The sequence below is a fragment of the Mustela nigripes genome, chromosome 6 (assembly GCF_022355385.1).
Source record: "Mustela nigripes isolate SB6536 chromosome 6, MUSNIG.SB6536, whole genome shotgun sequence".
In the NCBI taxonomy this organism is placed as follows: domain Eukaryota; kingdom Metazoa; phylum Chordata; class Mammalia; order Carnivora; family Mustelidae; genus Mustela; species Mustela nigripes.
In genome coordinates, this window is record NC_081562.1 from 132,254,969 (window position 1) to 132,282,615 (window position 27,647).

At 44.9% G+C, this 27,647-nt stretch overlaps 1 protein-coding gene and 1 long non-coding RNA gene across 3 annotated transcripts; one reads left to right on the forward strand and one right to left on the reverse strand.

Annotated features, from left to right (window-relative positions):
* Positions 1–3,553: 3,553 nt before the first annotated feature.
* Positions 3,554–11,413, reverse strand: VIM (vimentin). Its single transcript, XM_059404239.1, has 9 exons — positions 10,764–11,413; positions 10,046–10,106; positions 7,210–7,305; positions 6,960–7,121; positions 6,322–6,447; positions 5,723–5,943; positions 5,229–5,272; positions 4,737–4,822; positions 3,554–3,914 (listed from the first exon to the last, which is right to left on the reverse strand). The coding sequence occupies exons 1-9, from the start codon at positions 11,324–11,326 to the stop codon at positions 3,873–3,875; spliced, it is 1,401 nt and encodes a 466-aa protein (XP_059260222.1). The 5' UTR covers positions 11,327–11,413; the 3' UTR covers positions 3,554–3,872.
* A 1,717-nt stretch (positions 11,414–13,130) lies between these two features.
* Positions 13,131–27,157, forward strand: LOC132020133 (uncharacterized). 2 transcript variants are annotated; one of them, XR_009404933.1, is made up of 4 exons: positions 13,131–13,236; positions 17,527–17,693; positions 19,385–19,527; positions 23,171–27,157. It is a non-coding gene; the product is annotated as an uncharacterized LOC132020133 (long non-coding RNA). The 2 variants fall into 2 exon arrangements; XR_009404934.1 differs by having other exon boundaries at positions 19,385–19,512.
* Positions 27,158–27,647: the final 490 nt, after the last annotated feature.

The following is a 27,647-nucleotide window of genomic DNA, read 5'->3' on the forward strand; positions in this document are numbered from 1 at the left end:
TAACACCATCACACTGGGGGTTAAGATTTCAACCTGTGAAATGGTGGGGGTGGGTGAGCAATATTAAGTTCTTTGCTAGGCTGGTGGGCTCTTAACTCAGTAAGGAAGCTGACTTGGTACAGCTGATGCTCAACATAGTGCTTGATACCCAGGGGGAAAGTTGAATTTTTTAAAAGAATATAGCTTTATAAAATATATAGCTTTATATAATATATAATATAGCTTTATAAAAGAATATAACTTTATAAAAGAATATAGCTTTATACTGGTCCTGGATTTTGGAAAATCTTCATCTGAGGAAAGACTATTTGGTAGTTCTGTTGGCCCTCCCAAGGGCCTTCAGCAGCGACCTGCTTGCTTCCTATTGGGCCCTAGAAGAAGTACTTGCCTTCCAGGATAGAAAGTCTCTGGAGGATTTACCTGAAACTGCTCTCATTCTTGAGAGGAGGGTTAAGAAAGGGAGAGAAGTTCAATAGTCACAAATGGCCACAAAACTTTCAGTAGTATATTAACCATTGGTGACTTGGCAAACTTACACCCTTTTCAAAATCTCTTTCACAGACTTCTTTCAAATACAGACAAGAAGAATGTTCTCCAAACGTTTAACTGTGACCCTGTTCGGGGCTGAATTGTGTACCCTCCCCCACAGCCCCATAGACATACAAATCCTAACCCTTAGTACCTCAGAATGTTACTGTATGTGGAGATAAGGTCTTTCAAAAGGTAATTAAGATGAAATGAGGTCATATGGGTGGTCCTATTTCAGTGTGGCTCGTTACCTGTAAGAACAGTTTAGTTCCAGAGGGGAGCCTCAGGGTGCCTGGGTGGCTCAGTGGGTTAAGCCTCTGCCTTCTGCTTGGGTCATGATCTCGGGGTCCTGGGATCGAGCCCCGCATCGGGCTCTCTGCTCAGCGGGGAGTCTGCTTCTCACCCGCACCCCCGCTTGCCTCTCTGCCTACTTGTAATCTCCATCTGTCAAATAAATACATAAGAATTTTTAAAAATCTTTAAAAAAAAAAAAAAAAAGAAAAAAGAGGGGAGCTTCAGAACGATCCAGCCTTGCCAACACCTTGATCTGGGACTTCCAGCCCGAGAACAGTGAGGCAATAACATTTCTGCTGTTTAAGCCCAGGCTGTGGTGTTTTGTTATGGCCGCCGCAAGAGATTGATACAGACCCTTCATTTAGCTGAAGACCGGCAGGTGGGGGAGAAAGCCTTCTTGCAGTCATAGTGTTTGTTGTTCCCTTGCTTTCTTCGGGAAAACAAGAGGAGAAGCTCGTGTCCTCCTACCTCCCCTTCCCTGCCACCCTTTCTCCCCCGGCTATCACCCCTCTGCCTCACAACCTAGAAAGAAAGATGTCGATGTCCTAGTGCCTTTGTCACAGGCTGGTCATGGAAAGTGAATCCCCCATCAGGTATGACTAAGTCAAATATTAGTCTCATTCCCAGCTACCTCCTTCATCTGTCCCTACTGTGAGAAAACTGAGCTGGACTCAATTTTCACATTATTTCTCTGGAGTTCACAGTCCCCCTGGTAACTTTTTTCAGCCATCACTTTATGTCATCATTTCCTTCACTCTGCCTCCCACTTTTTTTTTTTTTTTTTTAAATCTCCTTTAGTCTTGGATTAATGTTATATATAAAAGAACCAAGTGTTAATCTTTGTTTCACCATAGGTGGTGAGAACATAGTTTCTTTTTATTAGTTTTTTCAAAGTGGAAGATAAGGAAAATGCTAGAAGTATAATTAAAGATAAAAATAAAAAAAGACTTAAAAGAGATTTTAAATTCCTATGAGAGGAGCCCCTACGAGGCTTTTCAGGAAGGGCTAATTTCTGACAGTCACAGATAAGGGAGACTGGTTCATCTTTGTCATTTGGGGGGAGGTGATTTTAGAAAAAGCTGTAAGGGACTTTGAAGGCTGGATAACCCACCAGTCTCAAAGTATAGGGGCAGAACTCCTTGTTATCCTGGTTCCTTTCCTCCTGGAAAAAAACCTATAGCTTGATTTTTTAAAAAAAAAGATTTTATTTATTTATTTGAGAGAGATCACAAGTAGGCAGAGAGGCAGGAAGAGAGAGAGGAGGAAACAGGCTCCCTGCTGAGCAGAGAGCCCGATGCGGGGCTTGATCCCAGGACCCGGGGATCATGACCTGAGCGGAAGGCAAAGGCTTTAACCCACTGAGCCACCCAGACACCCCTTGATTTTTTTTTTTTTTTTAAGTAATAAAAGGTCCCATGTTTGAAAAATAATGCTGAGCCAGAGGTGGGGTAGAAATGGTGGAGGAGGCGGGAAAAATAGGGTTGGTGGGGGATGGTGCTAGAAATGGCTAACGGACCGAAAACAAAACCAAAAATCAAATAGAAAATGTCTATAGGACCCCGAGTCTTGGATGTTTGCTGCGGTAATGCTGATTGCACCATCTAATACACCAGTTGCTCAACTATGGGGGCTGGGGATGAGGGGAGGGCAGGCACTCTCAAGGGCTCTCACCACAAACAACCCTTTCCTCTACGATTATACTGAGGGCAGGATGACCAGATAGAATCTGTTGTGCATACAAGTACAATTATGAGCCTGAAGGGGGCACTATAACTAAGTAATGTTTGAAGAACAAGACCATCCCAGGCAAACTAGGTGGAGTCACCCCAGCTGGTGGTCGGTCACTTGGGCAGCCAGTCCTTTCTTCACTCCTGCACTGCCCCCGAAACAAGAATGAGGAAAATCGCAGCCCAAGGTACTTAGCACTGAGTGTCTGGCACTTAGGTGGGCTTTTCCTTAATTACCTACTACTCCCCTCAGCAACCCAAGAGGCAGAGGCAAACACCTAAATATGCCAGCAGATGCCTACCACCTCCTTCTGGAGGAGAGGGGTAATAGTTATATAGGAAATTGGGACATCAAGATGTCTGGGGATTTTGCCCAAAGGAGTTTTCCCTCAGCACACACACATGATCAACCATTAGGACTCTATGGACTCAAAGCAATACCCTCCCCCACCCGCCTTACCTCAACTCTATCCATCCTCCAGAGACCTGAAGCTTTTCCCGGCTTTATCATTCATTCCGAGCTCCAAGTTTGCTAACCTTGATGGACTGATGCCTTCTCTGCATGAGACACCATAGCTCTCTACCCTGACCTTGCCCCATGTTTTAACTCCCACAGTGGAGTCTGGCTTACACTACCAGCTCCAAGTGCACCCAGAAGCTCCCTTTAGCCAAAGTCTCTCATTTTAGAAAGTCTTTTTGTTAGAATTGAAATCACACACAGGTATGGCCCCAGCTGAACTAAAAGACCTACCATCTCTGAACAAGTTCTTTTATGATAGGTCATCTGTTTGTAAACTTAAATAACTTCACTGAAAAGCGAGGTCTTCCTTAAAATGACCAAAGTTAAGAGTGGTATTGCAAGTGAAGTAAGTTGAATTTATCCAGTTAACCTAAACTTGGTACCCTTACCAGCAGGACCAAAAAAAAAAAAAAAAAATTCACTGACACTATATTCTCACTGTATCTAGATAACTATTTTGATAGTAGCAAGTAACACACCAACAGAGTTTTCCAAAGATTTATTGAAGCAGAAACAAGTTGGTCAGATACTTGTTGGAAAAAAAGCAGTTTTAATGGTATTCAAAAATACTTTTTAAAAAGTATTCTAGCACAAGTTTTCTTGGTAAACTAGATTATGTTGTAAACTTTTTCCTAAATCTTTTAAGAGTGTTGGTTCTTAAGAACTAGAGGTTATTCCTATTCCAAATCTATCTTGCGCTCCTGAAAAACTGCAGAAAGGCACTTGGAAGCTGTTTCTTTAAGATACGGATTTCTGTTTTTATTCTTGCTGGTAGTGACCGCTGCACCGACTCTGTGCCATCTTTACTCAAGGTCATCGTGATGCTGAGAAGTTTCATTGATAACCTGGTAACAAAAAAAATCGAATCAAACAGAATGCCTGTTGAAGATTCAATTACCCCATGAAGCGTGACAAAGGAAAATCTTCCCAAGTAGGTGTCACTGAAGGTGAAAAATAGGCAGGTTATATTGGTGATGCAAGGCCAAGGTCACAGCTAGGAGGGGCAGGTAAGTGTGTACCATGCTTTTCATCTACACGCGAAAGTAGTTATCTTATGGAATGTTAGCGCTTAAAAAAAAGGAACATTGAAAACGGAGTACGGAGGACGCTATAATCATCCCATGCAGCCAAGTTTAAGAGCAATGAAGACAGACTAAAATATATAGCCAAGTACATTTTACATGTATGTGCAAGAGGAGATTCTATGAAGATTACAACAGCTTTCGGCCATTTCTTTCCTGGCATAGAGAAGTAACAAGAAAAGTGATTATCTGGCATGTTCTTGCGCTATGTCCAAGGGCCTAAGAGTGTTCAGGTGTCAGTCGGCACAGAAGGACGAACGTCCAGGACTACAACAATCCTGATAATGAGGGAGTCTAGGAAGGAACTTAAAGCTGTGCTTCAATCTAAAATTAAGGAGCACAGAAAAAACCAAAAAAACAACAACTGATTTTGGACAGGAAGATCGCTCTCACACCTTCATATTCAGGAGCCAAATAGTTGGCTGTGTGGCCTGCCAGGAGAAGAGGCCTATTCTCTTTGGAGGGGTCATGAGTGAAACCGAAACCCACCCAATTAACCAGGTGTTATCTGAGACAGAGTCTTAACGATTCACGAAGCTAACGATGTCTGCCTGACATGATGCATTTTGACTGAAAGATACCAACCTGTCCATCTCTAGTCTCAACCGTCTTGATCAGAAGTGTCCTTTTTGAGTGAGTATCGACCAGAGGGAGGGAATCCAGATTGGTTTCTGAAGAGAGAACAAAATGCCCAAAATTAGCAAAGGTGAAATTTTAAAAAGACGAGTAACTGTTTTGCCCGAGGAGTTCTGATCGTTGTTCACAACTATCTAAAGTACTCCTCCCAAAACATTTCTCAAGACTCAAGACCTGTTTGAAAGCCTGGGTCCTGGTAACCCAGTAGCTTCCTGGATAGACTATTTCAATGTATACTCCAAAGGCTGAAGTCCAATGGAGCTGCAATTTAATTGGGAACAAAGATTTTAAGACAGTACGTGGGTCTAAAAATTATGTATGTTTTAGAGGAGTTTATCTTATATGGCATTTTCAAAAATCATTTAACAAATCAGGGCTTCATCATAAATGGACTGGGGATGAGTTGCTCTAATTTTTCATAAAGGGAGATCAAATGCTTACCCCTCAGGTTCAGGGAAGAAAAGTTTGGAAGAGGCAGAGCAATCCTGTAAAGGGATAAAGAAAAACTGTGAAATTTTTGGAAAACAAGAACAATAAGGAATGAATTTATTCAACTTCTTGTTTTCATCAAATAAGAGAATGTATTCTTGGAGCTCATTAAGGGAGGGATATGCCTCAGAATTATCTATCTAGGACTGGTCTCATTAGTACATTTAAAACCTCTCAAGCATTTTGTCTGCGCACTGAAGAGTGGGAAAAGCGTTGCCGCTCCCAGAGTTGTGAGTTCAAATCCCAGCTCCACCATGATTAACGCTGACTAGGGCCAAGTTACTAAAACTCTCAAACCTAAGGTTCTGTAGCTATAAAAAGTGGTCAGCATCTACCTTGAAGAAATGTTCTAAAGGCGAAGAGGTAACGCACGTAGGTCAAGTGAGGGGCGTAATTCCTAACAAAGAGCAGCTCTTAATTCACGTGCAGAAGCCCCTATACCACACCTGCTCTCCTCGCCTTCCAGCAGCTTCCTGTAGGTGGCAATCTCAATGTCGAGAGCCATCTTGACATTCAGCAGGTCCTGGTACTCCCGAAGGTGACGGGCCATTTCTTCCTTCATGTTCTGAATCTCATCCTGCAGGCGGCCAATAGTGTCTTGGTAGTTAGCAGCTTCGACGGCAAAGTTATCCTCCATTTCACGCATCTGGCGTTCCAGAGACTCATTCTGCAGGAGGAAGAGAAGCTTCCAATGTTACTTCCTAAGAAACCCCCAGAGATTCCCAGAACCATTTAACGGACCGATTGCGATCCATTCCCCTAGTGGCAAAGACGGGGAGCCCTCCAGTTTCAGGGGAAGGATCCAAGCATCAAGTGTTCGAAGCCAGAGTACAGGTGTCCACTAAAAGGTGGACACCATCATGCCTCAGAGGGCTCTCTGAACCTGTCCTGCCAACTCATTTTCTTAGGATTAAAACATAAATTTGTCTTCAGCAGAAGTTTTGTTTATATTACATTTACATTAGCCTGGGTCATGTGAATGATGCAAGCGGGTTACAGGTCTCCGGGTCCCCCCCCCCCCCCATCAGTGGGATCTGATACTCACAGTCCCTTTGAGGGCGTCCACTTCGCAGGTGAGGGACTGCACCTGTCTCCGGTACTCATTGGACTCCTGCTTCGCCTGGCGCAGGGCATCATTGTTTCGGTTAGCAGCCTCAGAGAGGTCGGCAAACTGTGAGAAAGAGAGGACAAATTGTGGACCACCCCCGTGACTTGGTCACAGATCCTCTAACATTCTCCACTGCCTGGAAAAACGGGCAACTTCCAGTTGGCAAGCAAACCAACAAAGAGCACATAATCAAGACCAAATTTCGTATTTTAAGTTCAAATCTCCACGTCCTCCAGACTATGTCTACACTTCTGTTCTAACAGCAAAGGGAGAGCAGCGGAATGCGGATGTTGATATTTTTTTAAGTAGAAATTTGATGTGTTACCCTCATTCAAGGAGGGTGAGGGTCACGGGCGTGGTGTTGATGGAATTCCTCTGAACTAGGGTTCAGAAGGGACTGGAAAGAAGGTCTGACAGGGAGGCTGCAGCAAGAGCAGCCTTGAACAACAAGTTTAAGAAGTTCAAGCCAACTTTCTGACTAGAGCTACGGGTAGGCAGGGACCACAAGCAGGTACAAAGTGTTTCCAGGACAAAATGCTCTTCTTTTGTTCCAGCCACACTGACTGCTTTCGTACCTTGGACTTGTACCATTCCTCAGCCTCCTGAAGGTTCTTGGCAGCCACGCTTTCATACTGCTGGCGGACGTCTCGCAGGGCAGCCGTGAGGTCGGGCTTGGAAACATCCATATCGATCTGGACATGCTGGTCCTGAATCTGGGCCTGCAGCTCCTGGATTTCCTATAGAAAAGAACAGACAGAAGGTCAGCCATGCCCAGGATGGAGGCAACGTCACCCACATTCATCCACGAAACATGGCTTCACTTGCCTCCTCATGGAGTTTCTTCAAAAAGGCAATCTCTTCCTGCAAGGATTCCACTTTGCGCTCAAGGTCAAGACGTGCCAAAGAAGCATTGTCAACATCCTGGTTTGAAAAGAGAGCAGGGCCATTGGGACGATGCCAAAGTCAACGCCTTATCTCATTTATTCATTTTAAATGAACCGTACGAGCTTAGGCTCTTCACTGAGAAAAGGCTGTTGACAACTTTTATGACCATTGAATTAAGTCTATAAATCACCCAGTATGATAATATATTTTCTTTTCATTAATAAATTTGAATTGTAGCCCACTGTATTGTATTCAGGTGGCTAATAAGCAATTTCAATATAAATAAATGTTAAACTGCAATCAGTCGTCACTGAATCTCCGTTACACTAGTAAAGTTTTTCTTTATTTTTTAAATTTCAGTTCCAGAAAAACAAAGTGTTATATTAGTTTCGGGTGTACAATATAGTGATTCAGCAACACTGTGCATTACTCAGTGTCTATCACAGTGAGTGTGTTTTAATTCCCCATCTCCTGTTTCACCCCCCCTACCCCCCTCCCCTCTGGTGACCCTCAGTTTGTTCTCTGTAGCTAAGACTCTGTTGTTTTGGGTTGTCTTGTTCTTTGTGCATCTGTTTAAATTCCACATGAGTGAAACTGTAAGGTATTTGACTTGCCCTGACTGGTTTTTTATTTTTTTTAAACTAGAAAAATCAGTGTCACCATTTTTAAGGTATCTTTCTTTTACAAATGTCATGAAATAACAGGACATAGTAGGGTTGACCAGATTTCATTTTGTGTATACTGAAGTACGTGTAAAGCAGAAGTTTGTTTGCTTCAAAAGTTTCAGTGTGTATCTGAGCTCTTTTGTGTCTGAGCTGGGCATGGAGCCCAAAATGGGATTTGAAGTCATGACCCTGAGATCAAGAGTCAGAGGCTTAACCGACTGAGCCACCCAGGTGCCCCTCTACTCAAATCTTCGGAACGCAGTCATCTAGCAAGGCTAGATTTATATTCTAATTCAAGACGTATGCTGGCATAGATGCAGTTTAGGCACATAAGGAAAAGAAATGTCATTCTGTACTCTATTTTCTTTGCTTCCGAATCTGGTAGATTTTCTCTTAAACTCCTATCTCACCCTGCAAGGGTGTGTCCCTCCTTTTCACTTAACACTCTGTAAATTCAGTTACTTAGTTTCAGAATGACTGGTCAAAATGCATGTAATGAAACTATATGCAGAATTCTCGCTGCTCTGACTCTCCTGTTTCCATCACTTGCAAACTGCTATGTCCCAGAGATTTCAATTCCCTTCAAGGAAATGTTATAAGAATTTTTATACTTCTTATTTTGTAAGCAACTGTATGTGGAGTGGAGTATAGTTTATAGCACTGAAGTCTTAAATGTTGAGAGACCTCTCTCACCTTCATGGGAAGATGAACGAGTAATGAGTGATAACATTAAAAAAAAAAAAAAAAAAACATCTGGCTTGGGAAAAATTCGTTTTTTCTTATTAAGCCCTAAAAAAAGGGACACAGAAGGTAATTTACTAACCTCTACAAAGAAGTTTTTCATGTGACATTTCTACTTCCTTGTAAGAATATGAGGGATTTTACCTAATGCCTAAAGAGGAGATTATTCATACTTATTCGTTTTCTATTAACTCACTATTCTGCAAAAAACATTACAGATATGATGATCATAAATGCTCAGTTACTAAAATGGGCCACACATTGCAGTGCTTAATTTGGTAAATGTATTTCTGCTTCAAAATGTTATTCTAGACTATTCATCTGAGAGCTTAGATAGACATCCCCGTAAGTGTCCAGGACTAGCAGCTCTTCCTGCTTTTGAATTCCAATTCAAACTAAAAATCCTTGAAGTCTATCTAACTTTGCAGCAAAAACTCCTTTACTTAAAAATCCATTCTCTGGCCTTAGGTTCCTTCTTCATTTAAGGAGAAAGTGTTAAAGAATAAAGAAACCAAATAAAGAAAGGCCTTTCAAAATGTGAAGTGTGACTGTAGCTTTAAGAACTTTTCCCATCACATACTTCCCAAGTCTGGGCCAGATATTAGATAACGGATGTTAGCAAATACTTGTGTCCAATTAGAGCTGAGCTTACATCATTACATATTCAATAAGAATGTAGCCTGTTGCAAAGCTTCTCTGGGAACACAAAGACTCCTATTATTTCTGTCCAAAGCCACCACACTTGCCAGAATGTCTGTATCTACATTCCATAGCGAAGCCCGTAGAAACCATTAATACCTTTCAGCCTAGGGGACAGATGGCTCCTTTTCACCCTTATTAGATCACAAAATAGTTCTGCCTAGTGATACTTCCATATAACTTTAATGTCACAATGGAACTTGCAGAAAAGAAAAAAAAAACAAAAACCTTGCTGGCTTAAGTCCAGTTGAACTAAGTTTCTTATCCTCCAATACATTTACATTTCAAACTACAGGGCATCATTGTGCTTTTCCTGGCCTTGTAAAAGTTAGCCAACTTGACTTTAGCAAACTTTTATCTGTATCAAATTGTAACTGTTCAGAGTAAGAATGTCAGTATGTTGCAGAAACAAAACGGAAAAAAAATATTTCTTTGGACAAACATCTCGAAACGAAGTAAAGAGTTGAAGACTTTGTGTCCTACGGAACGGCTTCGCTCATTCAAGGGTTTTCATTGGGAGAAGCTCGAATCTGTGCTCTTTCTGCCACTAGGGGGCTTTGCCCACGGACGGGAAGTTTTGCGCTATCTAGACGTGGGGTACGTAACTTTGCGAGCTGCTCGGGGCGGATCGGGTGGGGTCCCGTGGCTGCACGCGGGAACAGAATACAAACCTGTCTGAAAGACTGCAGGGTGCTCTCGGCTTCCTCTCTCTGCAGCATCTCCTCTTGCAACCTGAAAACAGTCGCACGTTAACCAAAAAGGAACTGGGAAACCGCTAGGGGCGGGGGCGGCCACACCCAACATCCACGTCGCTGTGCCTCGAGACGCGAGCTGCTGCGCCACCTCTGCGGCCAGCCCGCGACTGCGGCTTTTAGAGCGGCTGCGCTCCGCAAGTTTTAGCGGGGCCCCAGCGGCAGCGTGCAGAAGCAATCACGGTCGCCACCCTAACCTGTTACGCGACCGCCGCCACCCCGCCCCGGAGGAACCTCTGCAATCCCTTTGTCTCGCTTCCGCCACATCCCTCCTCTCTTCCCTCCTCCCCGCCCCATGATGGCAGCCTGCCAGAAGGGGCCAGGAAACTTTCTAAAAGTTTGGGGAAATGGCGCTCATCGCTTACAAGGGCCTTCGGCCGCGCACAGACTCGTAGTTTTAAGAAATCTGTAACCTGAAGCAGGGTGTTCTTGGGCAACCAGTGGGGGTGCAGGGGAAATGCTAACTGCAAGGTCTGGGTTCAGGGCGGGGCTGCACCGCCGCAGCCACAGCCCCGCTCACCCGCCGTCCCCCAGTCCGCCACCTCCCTAGCCCCATCCCCAAGGGCGTGGCAGCTTCTCGCGGGGCCCCTGTTCCCCTCTCCCTCCCTCCCGCTGCTCCGCGAGGACGCCGCCTTACTTCTCCCGGAGCCGCATAATGTCCTCGGCCAGGTTGTCGCGCTCCACTTCGACGCGGGCCTTGTCGTTGGTAAGCTGATCCACCTGCCGGCGCAGCTCCCGCATCTCCTCCTCGTAGAGGTCCCCCAGGCGCGATTTGCCCTGGCCCTTGAGCTGCTCGAGCTCGGCCAGCAGAATCTTGTTCTGCTGTTCCAGGAAGCGCACCTTGTCAATGTAGTTAGCGAAGCGGTCATTCAGCTCCTGCAGCTCCACTTTCTCGTTGGTGCGGGTGTTCTTGAACTCGGTGTTGATGGCGTCCGCCAGCGAGAAGTCTACGGAGTCCTGCAGCAGGCGCACGCCGGGCACACTGCTCCGAAGGCGCACCGCGGAGGAGCGCGTGACATACCCGCCGCCCGGGGACGAGGTGTAGAGGCTGCGGCTGGTGCTGGGGCGCAGGGCGCTGCCCAGGCTGTAGGTGCGGGTGGACGTGGTCACGTAGCTGCGCGTGGAGCTCGGCCGGCTCCCGGTGCCGGGGCCGCCGAACATCCTGCGATAGGAGGACGAGGACACAGACCTGGTGGACATGGCTGCAAAGGGTGGCGATGGGCTGGGCGGCGGCTGCGGCACCGACAGGCGAGCGAGGGCGCGGTGGGTGTGGGCGATTAGAGCGCTACTGCGTCTCTAGTGCGGGCGATCCCGGAGCGAGAGCGGCAGAGGACTGGGCCCCTCCGAGGGCGCAGTTTTTATAACCCATTAGGAAAGAGGGTCCCCTCCCACTGCCTCCCAGCCGCAGACCGCGCCAGCCAATGGGGACGGGTCGAGAAGAGGGGAGGGTGGGCGGGGGTTGGGGCGGGGGCGCCCTCGAGCCTTCCTCCCCGTCGTTTAGCAAGCCCGGCACTGGGCACCGTCCCGTTACTTTTTGGTTGGGCTGGGACTTTCGGGGGCTTTCCTGATGAGGACCTGAGCTCTGCTCTCCACTGGGTGCTAAAAAAGGCGGGATCGCGCGGTGGTGGGCGACCCTGCACGGAGCTGGACCAGAGGGGTCGCGGGCACCGCGCCATAGAGTTCTGGGAGGAGGCTGGCGGGTGGGAGGGGCGCTCGGCGGCAGGACTCCAGTCTGCTAGGGTCTTGTGGGTGGGGAGACCCGCCGGCAAGAAGCAGGAAGCGGGGGGAGTCAGGGATCCATAGGGTCGGAAGACTGGGAGAAAGAAACAAAGAGTGCCGGAGATTGGAGCGCGAGGTGGGGGCGTGCACCGCCCAGGACGCAGAGCTGGGGCCCCGCGCAGCCTGGCGCACCGCCCACTTTGGCCCGCGAATCTTTTCAACCTCTCGTTTTGGGGGTTCCAGTTCAAGCATCTAATGGGCTCTGTCTGGGTTTGGACCACGCAAACTTCGAGGCGGCGGCGGGGAAAGCCCAGGGGAGAGGGGTGGGGTCACTGAGTCACTGGCAGTGAGTCACTGAGCCCTGCTGTCCTCCGGGGTTGAGGGCTCCTAGCGGTTCGGGAACCGCTAAACGAGATGGACTCGAGTCTCCTCGGGCCGCGCGCACACTGTTCTGAGTTTTACATAACTTCGAGTCGGGCCTCCGCTTTTCTCTGTGCGGTTCGCCTGCGGGGATACTGGAGCACCCCTACGTTCTTAAGGACTCTCCAAACCTGGTTTTGTTCCAAATGTGAGGACTTTCCCATCAGCAAGACATTTCTGCAGATCCCGGATAGCTGCCAAACACGGGTCTCCAGCATCACGAACGCACTCGGGGAGGGGTTTTCTTTTCAAAGTTCCCTCCTACCCTCTGGGCTCCTCTCAGTGCCCCCCCCCCACCGCCCGCGTGAAACCACACCCGACTCTTAACACGATCTGAAAAGTTTGGGTAGAAAGAGGAAACCCAGCGTCCGTAGTTTCAAAATCAAATCGAGAGATCACTGGTTTTTCAGCTATAGTAGAAGTCATTAAAGGTAGAATCTATGCCAATTATAGAATTAATTAGGTGTTGCTTTAAAGCCTGGATTTGATTAATGAAAGGCAATTATATAACGCAAGTGACAGGATGCTTGGGGAAAATAGATTTATGTGTTCATTTTGGTTCAGCGAGGCACAGTTCGGGTTTCTGTTGACTTGTCTGGGAAATGTCATAGGTCCTTTTGGCCTCTTTTCCAGAAAAATTCGTGCAGTTAGCCTTCCAGTGACGGAGATAAACTGTCCGCAGAAATAACAGAAAACTTATGGTCTGGAGCATCAGGGAGTGCTCAGATTCCACCACCAAAACCCATGTAGGGTAAATCACTCAAATCAAGCGCTGTTGCAACATTGGTATATACAGAAGAGAGCGTTTACCCCCAAAGGGGCGATGAGGGAGGAAAGTTAAACCAGCCCTACGGGGATTAAGGAGTAATTTAAAAATCTTGGGTGTTTTTGTTTGTTTGTTTGTGTATTTAGAAGACCTAGTACCGGATGGATTGACTTCAAAACTAGAGTGAATAGTTACAAGAAAAAAGGTAAAAATCCTTCCCTGTCTTTGTTTTTGTTTTGTTTTCGAGTGGGGGGTGAGGGGTTTGTACTGGACCTTACCTGGCATTTAAGAAAAATAGTGTAGAACCAAATGAAGGGTTTATCGTAGCCTCTTGGTACAAGCCTTGTCTAGGCAATATTTTGTTTACCTCATTTCAGATATTTCTGGCAAATGGCACCTGCAAAGTCAAGCTGTAGGACCTCTGAGACACAGCTCCCCTACTGTGCATTTCCTTTCTTCTCTCCTGTGCTGGGGGGGTACCTTGGGGCACTCCCCAGGAGCATGCCTGGGGCTCCGTGCCCTGGTAGACTAGCTTGTCTTCCCCATTGCCATCTTGCTCCCTTAGAACTCTTTATTCAAACCACTGCTCGGCAAATCGCCACCATTGTGCGTGTGCCTGGAATTTTTAGGAGGAGGGGGAAAAAAAAAAGCCATCTCCCCATGGGGAGGGAGGGAGAGAGGATGGACCCTACTTCCTCCCGAAATGCTGATCCCAGAGCAATGAGGTGGTGCTGTCAGGGGATGCTTGCTGACTAACTCACCACGGAAAATGAGGGCAAGGCTCTGGTGTGGTGTGGCAGGGTGCCCTGTTGGTGACCACAGCAAATTCCTAGGGCCTGGTGACTTCCTCTGGGATGGACTCTGGCCTTCCTCATCCTCTCAGGGGTATCCCTCCTTTCGAACCTGACTGCAGTCTGCACTGTCAGGCAGAACTGTGGGTCATTTGCTGTCTTAGCTCAGGTGCTGTAGCAAATACCGTGGACCATGTGGGCTACCCAACAGACAGTTCTAGAGGCAGGAAGTCCAAGATCAAGGTGCTGGCAGATTCAGTGTCTGATAAGGACCTGCTTTCTGGCCTGCAGACCGTCCCCTTCTTGCCTTGTCCTCAGATGGGGGAGACAGAACTAACTGAAATCTCTTCCTTTTCTTGTAAGTACACTGAGTCCCCTAATGGGGGCTCCACTGTCAACACCTCATCTAGACCTAACTACCCCCAAAGGCTCCATGTCCATATACGGAAGTGTTGGAGACTAGTGTTCCTAGATACCAATTAGGAGCTCTGGGGGGCAGGGTGAGACACAAACTTTCCATGCATAGCACTCGCCATACAGCGCGCACGCGCGCGTGCACACACATACAGAGTATCCAGGGTGTCCTTCCTATTAGAAATGGCCATAGCTAGCAGGGGCCTATACAGCATAGAAAACTGGAGGTTACAAAAACACTCTTACCTCCTCTGTGTAGAATGCATGAAATTTCGGACAGAATTAACTTCATTCGGAGACACAGGTGCGTAGCACGGGGCTCAGCCAATGGGCGGCCAGTCGCCAGCGTGGGAAATCACAACGACTGCACTGTCTTTGAGTGGGGTCCTTAATCCTGCCCTATCTGTGCCCCCACGTTCTTGGTGACCTTTGAGAGTCGACAGTATGGGACCTAGCTCTCTCGGCTTTCCTATTCCTTTATCTGAGCGCCCTGAAAACCTAGCTTGGGGGTGTGTTTAAATGCTGGACCAGGGAAGCCGTTTCAGACACTGCACTGTGCTGGGTGTGTCTCCGTAAGGACACAGTGACCCGACTCGTAGGCCAGCCATGAACACGACTGCATCTAAAGTCCTAACGGGGATTTGGGAATTTGCAAGCTGTGGTGATGTCAGTTGAATGGGGTGATTTGAACTGACAGAGCGGCCAGCCATGTGCAGAGGAGCTTAGTGGCGGGTGGGGGCTTTAGGAGGGTTTAGGAAGGCTGGTTGGCAGGAGGCCACATGGGGGGACAGCTTCTAGCAGGATGGCCTGCGTGGGATGAGAGAAAGGAGAAGGTGGATAAAGTGAGATGCAAGAAGCGGAAAAATACCTGGAAGACCTGGTCATTAAAAACATAATCTGGGGGACGCCTGGGTGGCTCAGTTGGTTAAGCAGCTGCCTTCAGCTCAGGTCATGATCCCAGCGTCCTGGGATCAAGTCCCACATCGGGCTCCTGGCTCCGCAGGGAGCCTGCTTCTCCGTCTGACTCAGCCTTCCACTCTGTCTGTCTGCCTGTGCTCGCTCTCGCTCGCTCTCTCTGACAAATAAATAAAATCTTAAAAAAAAAAACAAAAAAAGAAAAAAAAAAACATAATCTGGGGCACCTGGGTGGCTCAGTGGATAAAGCCTCTGCCTTCAGCTCAGGTCATGATCCCAGGGTCCTGGGATCGAGTCCCGCATCGGGCTCTCTGCTCAGCGGGGAGCCTGCTTCCTCCTCTCTCTGCCTGCTCTGCTGCCTACTTGTGATCTCTGTCTGTCAAATAAATAAATTTTTAAAAATCTTTAAAAAAAAATCATCACTCATATCACCGGTACTTTCATTTTGGTGTCTCCTGGATGACAAGGGAGTTCGCACACGTGTTACTAAATGTCCTCACTGCCTCTTGCAAAGGGCATTTGATCATCTATTATACAGCCAAGGGGCCTGAGACGCGGGCTCACAATTTGCTCAGGGTCTCGTGACTAGGAGGGGAGGGAGGAAGGGGGAAAGATTTTCAGTGGAGGCCTTTGTGACTCCAAAGGCACTTTTCTTTTACCCTTTGCCTTCCTTGATGATGAAATTTTGCTCCCTGTCAGCCAACCATTTACGGATATTATTTAGGACCTACTGTGTTCCAGGAGCTGGAGAGGCTGGTTCATTACCAGATTATGTCGTGAAGGAGCGAACGCTGAATGGAGTTTGGTAGATGCCTAGGCTGTCATTTTTATGTTATTCAGAGGACATAACAGTGATTCATAGTAGAGACGAAGTTTTTTGTTTTTTTGTTTTTTGTTTTTAAGATTTTATTTACTTGAGAGAGAAAGAGAGAGAGAGCGCGCACACACTCGTACGGGGAAGGGCAGAGGGAAAGAGAGAAGCAGGCTACTGGCTGACCAGGGAGACCTACTTGGGGCTCTCCATCCTGGGACCCCAGGATCACCGGGGAAGGGCAGAGGGAAAGAGAGAAGCAGGGTACTGGCTGACCAGGGAGACCTACTTGGGGCTCTCCATCCTGGGACCCCAGGATCACGACCTGAGCTGAAGACAGACACTTAACGCGCTGAGCCACCCTGGTGCGGGGGGTTTGGTTTTCACTTGCTTCCTAAATGATAACTGGAAGAGTTACACATTTTCACCTAGATTTTTTTCCATCTCTTCAGCGGCATCGTCTCTAAAATTGGACGTAGCTCATCTCACCCCCTAAAACCCACCAACCCCAGCGGCTTCCGCTCTCAACCTCCGTGTCCGTTCAGGGCAACCAGCACACTACCAAGATGACAGACCTTCATCCCCATGGCCATTCCTTCCTCTTTGGTCACTCAGACCCAGGAGCCCTCCTGGATCATTGTCTCCTGTGTCTGCTCCTCCGTTTCATTGCTGTCACTCATCCAAGCCGTTGGTCCCTCTGCCCTGCAACCCTGGAATTCCCTTCTCCCAGGATCTCCTTTCCTCCACCAACATGTCTGTCTTTGAGCCACAACCTCTTTTTCTTAATGACTGCATTCTGTTTTTTTTCTTAAGATTTTTTTTGAAGACTCATTTATTTACTTATTTGACACACAGAGAGAGAGAGAGAGAGAGAGAGAGAGATCACAAGTAGGCAGAGAGGCAGGCAGAGAGAGTGGGGAAGCAGACTCCCCGCCAAGAAGAGAAGCCGACTCGGGGGGCTTGATCCTAGGATCCTGAGATCATGACCTGAGCCCAAGGCAGAGGCTTAACCCACTGAGCCACCCAGGCATCCGTAATGACTACATTCTTAACACTCCCCAGAGATCCAAAGTGAATCACTCCTTCCTTCATTAAGATGTAAGCTCCAGGGGCACCTGGGTGGCTCAGTGGGTTAAGCCGCTGCCTTCGGCTCAGGTCATGATCTCAGGGTCCTGGGATCGAGTCCCGCATCGGGCTCTCTGCTCTGCAGGGAGCCTGCTCCCTCCTCTCTCTCTCTGTCTGCCTCTCTGCCTACTTGTGATCTCTCTCTGTCAAATAAATAAATAAAATCTTTAAAAAAAAAAAAAAAAGATGTAAGCTCCATAAAAACAAAAAGAATGTGGGGTCCATGAGGGCAGGGATTTTTTTTCTCTTTTGTTCACTATCCTATCGTCACGTGCCTAGAGAAGTCTGGCACATTCGTTGAATGTCGGATTGATGCATGAGTAATTCATAGAAGAAGGAAGAAAGGAAAGAAGGGAGGGAGGAGGCTAGTATTTCTAGTGTTGTCATGTTCAAGCCTTCTGCCAATCACTTTACATGTGACTGCATTTAATCTCCTCAGGACATAATGATCCACAAATTCACTGACTCAGAATATTGAAGAGTGACCGTGGGCCAGGCTCTCGGCTAGACACTGCGGGGAGAGGGAGAAGTGAACAAGGCTCGCGCCCTTGGAATGTTGACTTGAGCGGCGCGTGTGCAAACGGGATGCAGAGAGACAATACTCAGGTAAAGGAACAAGCCAAGCAATTACAATTTGTAATAAAGATGGTGAAGGAAACAGAAGTTTTGCTGCAAAGGAGGTTAAGGCTCAGACATTCAGCTGTGACCTTTGAAGGCCAGGCCGAGCGTGCCCACCCATCCTTCCCGCTGCCCCTCACCAGGCTGCAGGTGCAGGAGGACCCTGAGGTTCTCTCTGTTGGGCGAATATACCGCACTTTTCTGTATTTCCCATATTTCTTCATATTCTGTTCAGCAGATGGGGGTCCTCATTTTCTGTACTGCCTGCAACGCATGTTAGCTCAGTTAAGTTAGAAAGTGTTCATGCCTCCGGGGAACTCCCAGCCTTATAGAGGGACCAGGAACCACAGAAAGAGCTGTACTGCATAGCGGACTGTGGTTAGTGCTCTCACGGAGGTATGAATGAAATACTAACACGTTTAGATGGAAAAATGATCCATAGCCACTTGGGGCAGACCGGAAAATATATTTAGAAAAGGTGGTATTCAAGGAATAGGTACACTTTTTATGGCTTTTTGTGGTAGAGAAAGAAGGTTCAAAACTGATGAAACAGTCTGAGCAAAAATCACCTAGATGGCAGGGTTCTGGGGGAAGGGGGGGGGAATTTAGGGGAGAGCCGGGATCCCAGTATGGCTGGACTGTAGAGCAGTGTGGGGGGGAGGGAATCGGGTGCTAATATGGGGCCATGTGTTGGAGGATGAAATACCAAAGAAAGGAGTTTATCATTAATGCGGTGGGCAGTGGGAATTCACTGCCATTTGTGGCTTGCTTTAGAAAGACTGTTCTAGAATATTTGTGAGGGGTGAATTGAGGAGACCGATTGGAAGGCTGTTTGCAGTAGATCAGGTGAATGGGGGGCATCCAGTGATGGCCTAGGGAGATGACTGTTCCAGACTGTGAAGTGAGGAGACAAGCAAGTCAAAGGCCTTAGAGCTTTCTGGATAGGAACCGAGAGAATAAATGTGGTGTACACAGAAGAAAAATATTGAGGTGGGAAAATAATGTGGGGTGGAAGAGAATTCATTCAAATCCTCTTGTCTGGAAGTGTCATCCTTCCGTAGCCTATATACAGTGAAATCTCACGAGGTGGCTGAGGTATAAGCTGGGTCCCACAATTCTGCCTTTTGTTGCACTTCCAGAATGTTCCCATGGGTTAATACCCATTGCCTTATGATGGTCTGCTTTCCACAGTTGGTATACAATTGGGGACTTCTTTGGTATCTTCTCGAACAGTTTCTAAAGTTCAGAGAAAAAGCATAAAGACAAATTCTTGGAAATTTCTTTGAATCTTTTTGGGAGAACTAAAAGCAGATCATAGTTCTCCGTAGAGCTATTTATTAGTTGTAATTTCATCGAAGTCTAAAGTACATTCTCTGACAAAGGAAAGAGAAGGTGGTCAGTATGTAGGAGGGAAAAAGAGATGTTCATCAATCTAGGGAGGGAAAACCTAATGCAAGTATTTCCAGTTGATGTCAGACAGATGTAAAGCTAGATTTTCAGTATTGGTTTACTGGATGCAAAACACAAAATGAAACCAGCCCCATTATAAAAACCAAACATTATTTGAAAGTGACCTAAAGGACACTGTCAGAGTTTAGTTATTGGCCAAGTGAGATTACCACAAGAAAACAAGAAGGTATTTATTCGTGGCCTCTAATGTTGTTTTTACCATGTTTCAGGATAGAGAAGGTCATCCCACCACAAGAAAATTTGTCCAAGGGCATGCACATCCTGGAAATTGACTCTGCCTATCTTTAGGAGGTCCCCTAGTTCCTGGATGGTGGAAGTGTTTTCAGGAGATATTTTGGTAATGGGCCCAATGGTAATAATTGTTTAATAGTTTTAATGAACTGTGGAAGTTTAAAAAAATTTTTTTGTGGTAACCTATAAAGCTAAAATGGAGATATATTGATTACATATATAGTCATAATGTCTTTCCTATATATTTGGGACAAGTAAAAGAACTCTATCCCACTTATCTTCCAACTGATTAATGAATTAACCAATCTTCCCCAAAACTGTGGAGATATTTTAGCTCTGGCATATCATGCTCCTTTAGCCAGTGAAAATTATTTTCTTCAGAACCTTGGATATTACCTTTAGTTTGGGATATGTTTGATAAACACATGTTTATCATGTGTTTAAAATACATCCCATCAAACTTTGGTCTTGTGTATGGTGACAAAGATGGTTATGATCTGTAGAGGTTAGAAATGAAAATCAAAAGACAAAGTCTCAGAAAAGTAATAAACACATTAAGTCAAAGTAACCCTAAATGCAAATGGAAGGAAATATAAGATAATCATACAACTATGCAAGGCAAAAGATTAAGAAAACTCATTACCACAATTATGAGAAATAACTAAGAAAGACCATTTTGAGTTAGCTGTAGCAGAATAAAGGGATTGGCAGCCCTCTCCATAATTCTCCTGCAGTGATTCCTTAAACTACTGAGTAAGGTTTTCTATTTCTAATTAGCTAAGTCTTAGAAATATGCCCTCTAATGTGACTCATATGAACATATGGAGTAACTACAAAAATATTATGGAACTTGAGCTTAATATAGGTTAAACATGTTTTCTCCATATCATAAATGGTGAAACATTGTTCTGATACAGTACTGTAATGCATTTATCTGTGAGCTCCAGAACTTGAGTTGAGACACGTGTGATTTCGCGTGTCAAGATCAGGGTTTTCGTTTTGCTGACTCTGGGTTGGTTTTCACAGTCCGTGATTTGTGAGCTCTAAGCAATAATGGTAACCAGGCATGCCATGATATCCTGACTAAAATTGGACTCTGGCCCAGATGGGAAAGCTAATGGTAATCATAATGAGACCTTGCATGTATTGAGTGCCTACTGTATGCCAAGTGTGAGCCTATTTGCCACGTGTTAACTTATTTAATCCTCACAACAGCCCTATTATACATAGGAAGAAATTGAGACACAGAGAAGCTGAGTAAGTTACTCAAGCTCACACAGCCAGAACATGGCAGACCTGGGATTTGAACCCAGGACTTCTGGCTCCGGGTCCCACACTTGAAACTTCACTGTTCAGTAGTATATCAGATGTTGTGGTATTTTTGTACCGCTGTTGGTGACATCCCCGCATCTCTTTGGCATTCTTATTGGGATATCTATCTCTTTTTACTTTTTTTTTTTCCTGTTCTGATGCAGCAACAGGACCCTCTTTGATTCAGAGAATATGGTGCCCTTAATGAATCATCAAGATGTCCGTGAACAATTTCAGGGGTTTTCTGTAGAGATCTCATTTCTTTCCTTCTTCTTCTTCTTCTTCTTCTTCTTTTTTTTTAAGATCTCGTTTCTGAATTCTGACTCAACCCACCAGAATGATTTGATAGTGATGGAGTATGACTCCACACAATTACATGAATGAAAATCCTCAACCGCATTCACTAGTGGAAAAGAAAGAAACTAACGTTTTTGGAACGCATAGCCTCTGTAACTAAGAACATCTTCTACTCGTTCTCTATTAGTTGGAGTTTTAGGGAGATTTATTAACGTTTAGGGTGCTAATATTGCATGGGCCAAAAGTAATGGGAGAGTTCTGTGGTCTGAGCAATAACAGTGAATCACAGGATAACCAAGATTCTCAAGGCCAAACTAAACAACGTTACTGAGAATACATACAAGCTTGCTACCCAGTTAAAAAATTTCTTGTGCACCCGCCATCTCATTGCTTTTGTGTATCAGAGTTTCCCAAGTAATGCTCATCAACACCAGGTTTCTTTTAAAACAGAGCCTCCTTAAAGCGCTTCACACGTGTACAAGGCTGAGAGCAACAAATATCCTAGTCCCATTGTAGATCCAAGAGGAAAAGAAAGTGTTAAAAAGCCTGATGAAGTCCTCACTTAGTAGAGCCCCAAATCCTCAGTGGATTGGATTATTCTAGAAGGAACCAGTGACCCTCTTCAGCCAATGTGTTTTGAGTCCTGGTGTGTGCCAGGCTCCTGGTTGTGAGCTAAGGACACAGAACTGAATAAGCACCTTCTTTGCACTCAGAGGGCCCCTAAATGACTTCTCTCTTCTCTGCTAAATCTTTTTGTCTCTAAGTCTTGTGTGATCATGCTGCCACATCAAGATCTAGTCTAGTAGTTTCATAATGCCCCCTTCTCCCTGCACCACCAAACCTCCCCACACACCCGGCTAAAGTCACAGTGCTTTTTACTTGGAAAGCCATGGAAATGTGAAGTTCACTGTTTTGCTCTCTCTGATAAAATATAGCATAATAACTGGTTGCTGGGTTACTGCATAAAACACAGGCCCCAAATGTAGCCAGGAAGAATAGTTAGCAATTAAGTAAAGGAAATGACTAGTGGGTTTGAAACTCAACACACGGCCCATGTACTTCTTAGCAAAGGAAGGCATCTGGGTTACTTAGGCAACTTTTATCACTAAGGAAGTAGTTTTGGTGACTCACACTCATACAGAACAACTGCTTTCAAAATCTGTTATTTGGTGCCTTTACCATTAGGCTTCTGTTTTCCTTTATCTTTGGACTGGGACAGAAAAAAGCTACATTTGGATGGCACGGGTTTATTACTTAGTAGCATATGATTCTCTGGCTGACCTATGTTTTGAAATTTAATGGACCTGTGGTGATCAGAGTAAAAGGTCAGTAGCTCTTGCCATGTATTAGGATATTAAATGTAGAACTAAGCTTATCTTCTAAGCAGCAATGTTATGTCTTATATTAACAACATTTCTTGTCAGTTACTTTCTGTTATTTGATGTAACAATACTGCTATTGAAAATACTGGTCACACGAAAGGGCTTTATACCATAACTTAAAATGCCTCAGTTTTTCCCCAAGGAGATGAAAAATGGAATTAAATTGTTCATGGAGAGCTGCCTGGAGTATATATTGTGTTGTATATATTATTGTATATCATACATTTTATATATTGTACATTTTATAACTATTGGTATATTGTCTATATTATTACATACAAAAAATAGAGGAACTGGCAGGAAAAGTCCTCTGCCAGCTTCTCTCTTCAGATTATGTCTGCCCGCTCGATGTTCTAATAGTATTTCCTGACAATTGATATTTTTCTGTGTTAAAAAATAGTAGAGAAGTTGTAGAAGAAGTGAGTTAATTCCTAGAGTGATGGGCTGATAATGTGCTTGGAGAATTATGGAAGAACTTACTATTGACAAAGAAAAGTGGGAGTAAGACCAGGTGATTGGGCTCATGGGTTTGGTTACAGAGGCTCTGGCTTTGTCCCGTAACCTTCTCGATATCAGTGTTCAGTGCAGTCAGCATAGGGCTCGCCTGGATGGTCTTTGTATCTTTTGTTCTAACTCCAGAAATCGTGCTGTAGGTCTCAAAAGTGTAGCTGTTTTCATTTTGCTTTTAATTTAGCCCTTTTCTGCTTTTAATTTTGTGGCTGGAAAAGCTTGAAAAAGGCAATGAGTCATGACAACCATTTCTTTTCCTTCCAGATAGAAGCGTTCAGTGTGAGGCCAAGGCATGGAGCACCATTTGCGCGATTCGTGAGCCTTAGCAGCCCCTCCCTCTTCTGTGGGGCCCCTTTCAGGGAACATGGGAGAAGGGATGGTCCAGTGGTTCTCAAAGTGGGGTTCCCAGACCAGCAACATCAGCATCGTCTGCTGTTTGTTGGCAATGCTGTTGCTTCCCACCTTAGGCTGACCGAGTCAGAACTCTGGAGCAGAGGCCCAACAGTCTGGTTTTAAAGAAGACTTCCAGATGATTCTGAGGAGTGCTGATGTCTGAGAACCATCATGCTAGTGAATTATTAGTATTTGTGGCCATGAAGAGTATGAAAACTACAGTGGTTGGAGAGTGGGGACATTGATGAGTCTGTTGATGAGGAAATGAGGAATAGTTAGGAGAAAGAGTTTTAACTTGAGAATCAAAAAATGAAAAGTCTGGAATTTAATGAGGAAGACTGATTGCTTGCAAGAACCTTTGCTTTCTTAGAGAAGGACAATCCGGATGACTGGGGGACTGTGAACTAACTATATGGGCATGGTTCTGAAATTCTCGAATAATCTCTTGTGAGAGAAGTCATGCCTTTCCGTATGAGGACATACATTCAACTCAGGTTTGTAAAATCCTTTAAGACTCTCATGGGCCCTTGGCTTGCTCAGCTCATTTGCATCTTGAGGCCCCGTTTCTGCATCTGAAAACCACATGCCTTGTTACTTGCCACAAATGATCTCATCAGCATGAAGTCAGAGATTTGGGATATGTAAGAGGATTTGTGAAGTGATCTGATTACTGAAAAACGTGAAGTAAGAATGAAGAATAATACTATCGATATGGATAGGAAGAGGGGTTTAGAAGGCGATCCAAAAATGGGTGGATATTTCAATTTCCCTTTGACACATGTACCCACTTTAATCCTGGCTCTGTTGTGTAGTACTTTTTTGATGTTAAGTAAATCACAGTTTTTCAAAGCTTTTCACTTTAGTTTCCTCAAAAAAAAAAAAAAAAATACCATCAATGATAATCGACTCAGAGGATTGTTGTGAGAAAAAAGATTAGATTAAAATATGAAAATGGGGCGCCTGGGTGGCTCAGTGGTTAGGCCGCTGCCTTCGGCTCAGGTCATGATCTCAGGGTCCTGGGATCGAGTCCCGCATCGGGCTCTCTGCTCAGCAGGGAGCCTGCTTCCCTCTCTCTCTCTCTCTGCCTGCCTCTCCATCTGCTTGTGATTTCTCTCTGTCAAATAAATAAATAAAATCTTAAAAAAAAAAAAAAAAGAAATATGTAAAACTTTAAAAAAAAATAAAATAAAATAAAATATGAAAATGGAGCTTGCAAAGGTCAAACATTACACATTTTAGATACTGTTGTTAGGATTGTTGTTGTTTTATGTCTGGGTTGAGAAAGCTTCGTGATTATTGACATAATGACATCCAGGAGTTTGGAATAAATGTGTACGTCAGCAGATTTTATGATTACAAAAAATAGCTATGTTTGCTTTCCTACTAATTCTCCTCCAGTGGAATGTTTTCATTTTCTCATGAAATGAGGGAGATCCACACATGTTTTATTAAAGAAAGCAGCCTGATATTTTTTATCCTTTGAACAGAGAGACTGCATTTCACTCATTCTTTCAGGGAAAGATGACAGATTCTGGAGTCCAGGCTACATGGATTAAATTCCCAAGTTCTGCGTAAGCCTTAGTTTCCTTGTATATAAGAAGGAGGTGTTAATATGGAGGTATATGAAGATGAAGTGAGAAATATAGATAAAATGCATGGTAGAGGGACACAAGGTAACCACCCAATAATGTGGGTTGTTATTAAACTACAGCATGAAGAGGGGTGATGAGTCTGAAAAATCAGGGGCAGGAGAAAATAAGAAGACAAGGGCCCGATCATTTTGCAAATGAAAATTCAAGTAGGTTCCATGACTTTCTGGTGACTCTTACTAAATTAAACAATTCTCTCTTTCAAATAGACAAAATTAATCATAGTGATTTATAATATGCGTATCTACCTAATTAGTCAAAATTTCAATCTCGATTTAAAGTTACACATCTTCCCTTTCCAGGCTCCCTCTGCAGGCTTGAGTGTGCTGGTTGCAAGGGAATGGGAGTCCTACATCTCTCTTTACAAAGTGCTTCTCCTCCCCCATCCCCATCTTGCTAACTGAGGTCTCCTACTTCAGGGTTAGATCTCATGGAGAAGAGGTGAGGGAGATAAGAAAGTTCTTTCTTGACAAGTACGGCTGGTGATCTAGAGTTTACATGTCTCCATTGGGCATGTGCTGAAAACTGGCCCTTTCTCTAGCAGGTGCGTCTCTGGGGACTTCTCATCATTGGGATGGCTCTCTGAAAGTGTCTTTAACAAGCGTTCGTATTGGGTTTTCCACAGTTGCTAGAAGTCATTCAGAAGTATACTCTTTGATTTTTTCAGTTGCGGTAAACTTCTTTCCAGGGGCTCATCCTCCCATAGGATCTAAAACAGGGAGCTCTCCCTTGTATGGTTCAGATCTGGTCTAAGGGAAATACTTGACTTTCTAAAAGTAGGGGATAGTGGGACGCCTGGGTGGCTCAGTGGGTTAAAGCCTCTGCCTTCCGCTAAGGTCATGATCCCAGGGTCCTGGGATCAAGTACCCCATCAGGCTCTTTGCTCAGCAGGGAGCCTGCTTCCTCCTTTCTCTGCCTCCTTGTGATTTCTGTCTGTCAAATAAATAAATAAATCTTAAAAAAAAAAAAAAAACCCTAGGGGATAGAGGATAAGTACAGTTGTAAACACCCAGGGTGGTCCTTTGAAGCTCATTGTGTGGGTCCTGAGGTGAGTAGCAAACAGCTCCGTAGACCTTCTGGGGAAAAAGGTCAATCCACACAGCATGCTGGCAACTTTCTCCAAACACTTTCCTCTTCTGGGCTCCTGGTTGACTCAGTCGGTTAAGCATCCAACTCTTGGTTTTGGCTCAGCTCATGATCGCAGGGTCGTAAAATCAAGCCCTGCATTGGGCTCCCCACTCAGGGGAGAACCCACTTCCTCTCTCCCCTGCCTCACCACCAACTCCCTATTTTTATGTGTGTTCTCCCTGTTTCTCTCCCTCTCTAAAATTAAATGAATCTTAAACAACAACAACAACAACAACAAACTTTCCGCTTCAGTAATCTCCAACTCAGGGTGCCTGGGTGGCTCAGTGGGTTAAAGCCTCTGCCTTCGCCTCAGGTTATGATCTCAGGGTCCCGGGCTCTCTGCTTGGCAGGGAGCCTGCTTCCCCCTCTCTGCCTGTCTCTCTGCCTACTTGTGATCTCTGTCTGTCAAATAAATAAATAAAATCTTGAAAAAAAAATCTCCAACTCATTTATACCTTCATTTGGGATACCTTCATCATGGAGCGACAGACGGTTATAAGAGTGATATAACTCTTTCCAGAACCCTTCCTTTGAAAACTTCAAGTTATAGTGTTGTTTTTCACTTCAGAATGTGGTTTCTGCTGTGTGCTGCCTCAGTTGAAACTTGTACTTTAACTCCTATGAAAGGAAAGGGGAAAGGATCACTTTGGGGTTGGCCTGACTTGAGGAATGCCCTGACTTCTCAGACCATCACCCCCAAGTTGTTGTGGCTGCCAAGAAGATGGTTTGGCCATGCATGAGGGTCAATGGTTTGACCCTCGTGAGTGCCCAAATCCCAAGGTTATCCCAAAGTAAATCTTTCAGTGTGGGTGTTTTTTCAGATGTTCAAATTTAATCTTTTTCTCATAGGCAACTTTTTGTTTTTTAATGTGACTAATTTACATTATTCCTGACTTCCATGATCAATCTTGGGGCTTGCTCATGTTATTGTTTTAGGAGCTAAAATGTGTTTAAAAATGGTGTTCAGATCAAGTTGGAAAAAACTGTTAAATTTGCCAGTTCTAATCTGATCCTAAATTCCCACTTGTATTAAATAAACGCGTCTTGAGACAAATTAAATATGTCATGTATTGTGTTTAAATTTTCAATTATTATTATTGTCATTATGTTTGCATTTCAGGCATGACATTTTCTAATGTGAGCGTTCACACATGGATACATGTGTACAAGTAAATGCAGCTCTGAACTCAGGCCCAAAATGTCTGTGACTGCCTTGTGGTAGCTCTGGAGGTGGATATCTAAGTCCATTTTGTAATATGGACTTGGACTTGGAATGTTTTTGTAGAAACTAGGTACTATTGTGAAAATTACACAGACCTCTGAAAAATTCCTGGGAATTTGAAAATTGGGTATGTTAGGTATATTTGTCTAGTAGCTCTTAATGTCAATTTGGTTATTATTATTTTTTTTTAAGTATGCTGGATTGGCACCGAGGAGTTAGGACAGCCACACTTTGAGATAATGACTAAATGCCCATCTATGCATCCATCCACTCAAGGGATCTCTAAAATTGCCAAAAACGGCCAGCAATCCCTGTACCGGCAAATGAAAGATTATTCCAGACTTTGCTG

Coding starts and splice junctions, on each gene's coding strand:
- VIM (XM_059404239.1), bottom strand. CDS start 11,326: ATGTCCACCAGGTCTGTGTCCTCGTCCTCCTATCGCAGGATGTTCGGC. Junction 6,448..6,959: donor AGGAATGGTACAAGTCCAAG/GTACGAAAGCAG, acceptor TCTTTCTCACAG/TTTGCCGACCTCTCTGAGGC. Junction 5,273..5,722: donor CTGGAAGGCGAGGAGAGCAG/GTGTGGTATAGG, acceptor ATCCCTTTACAG/GATTGCTCTGCCTCTTCCAA.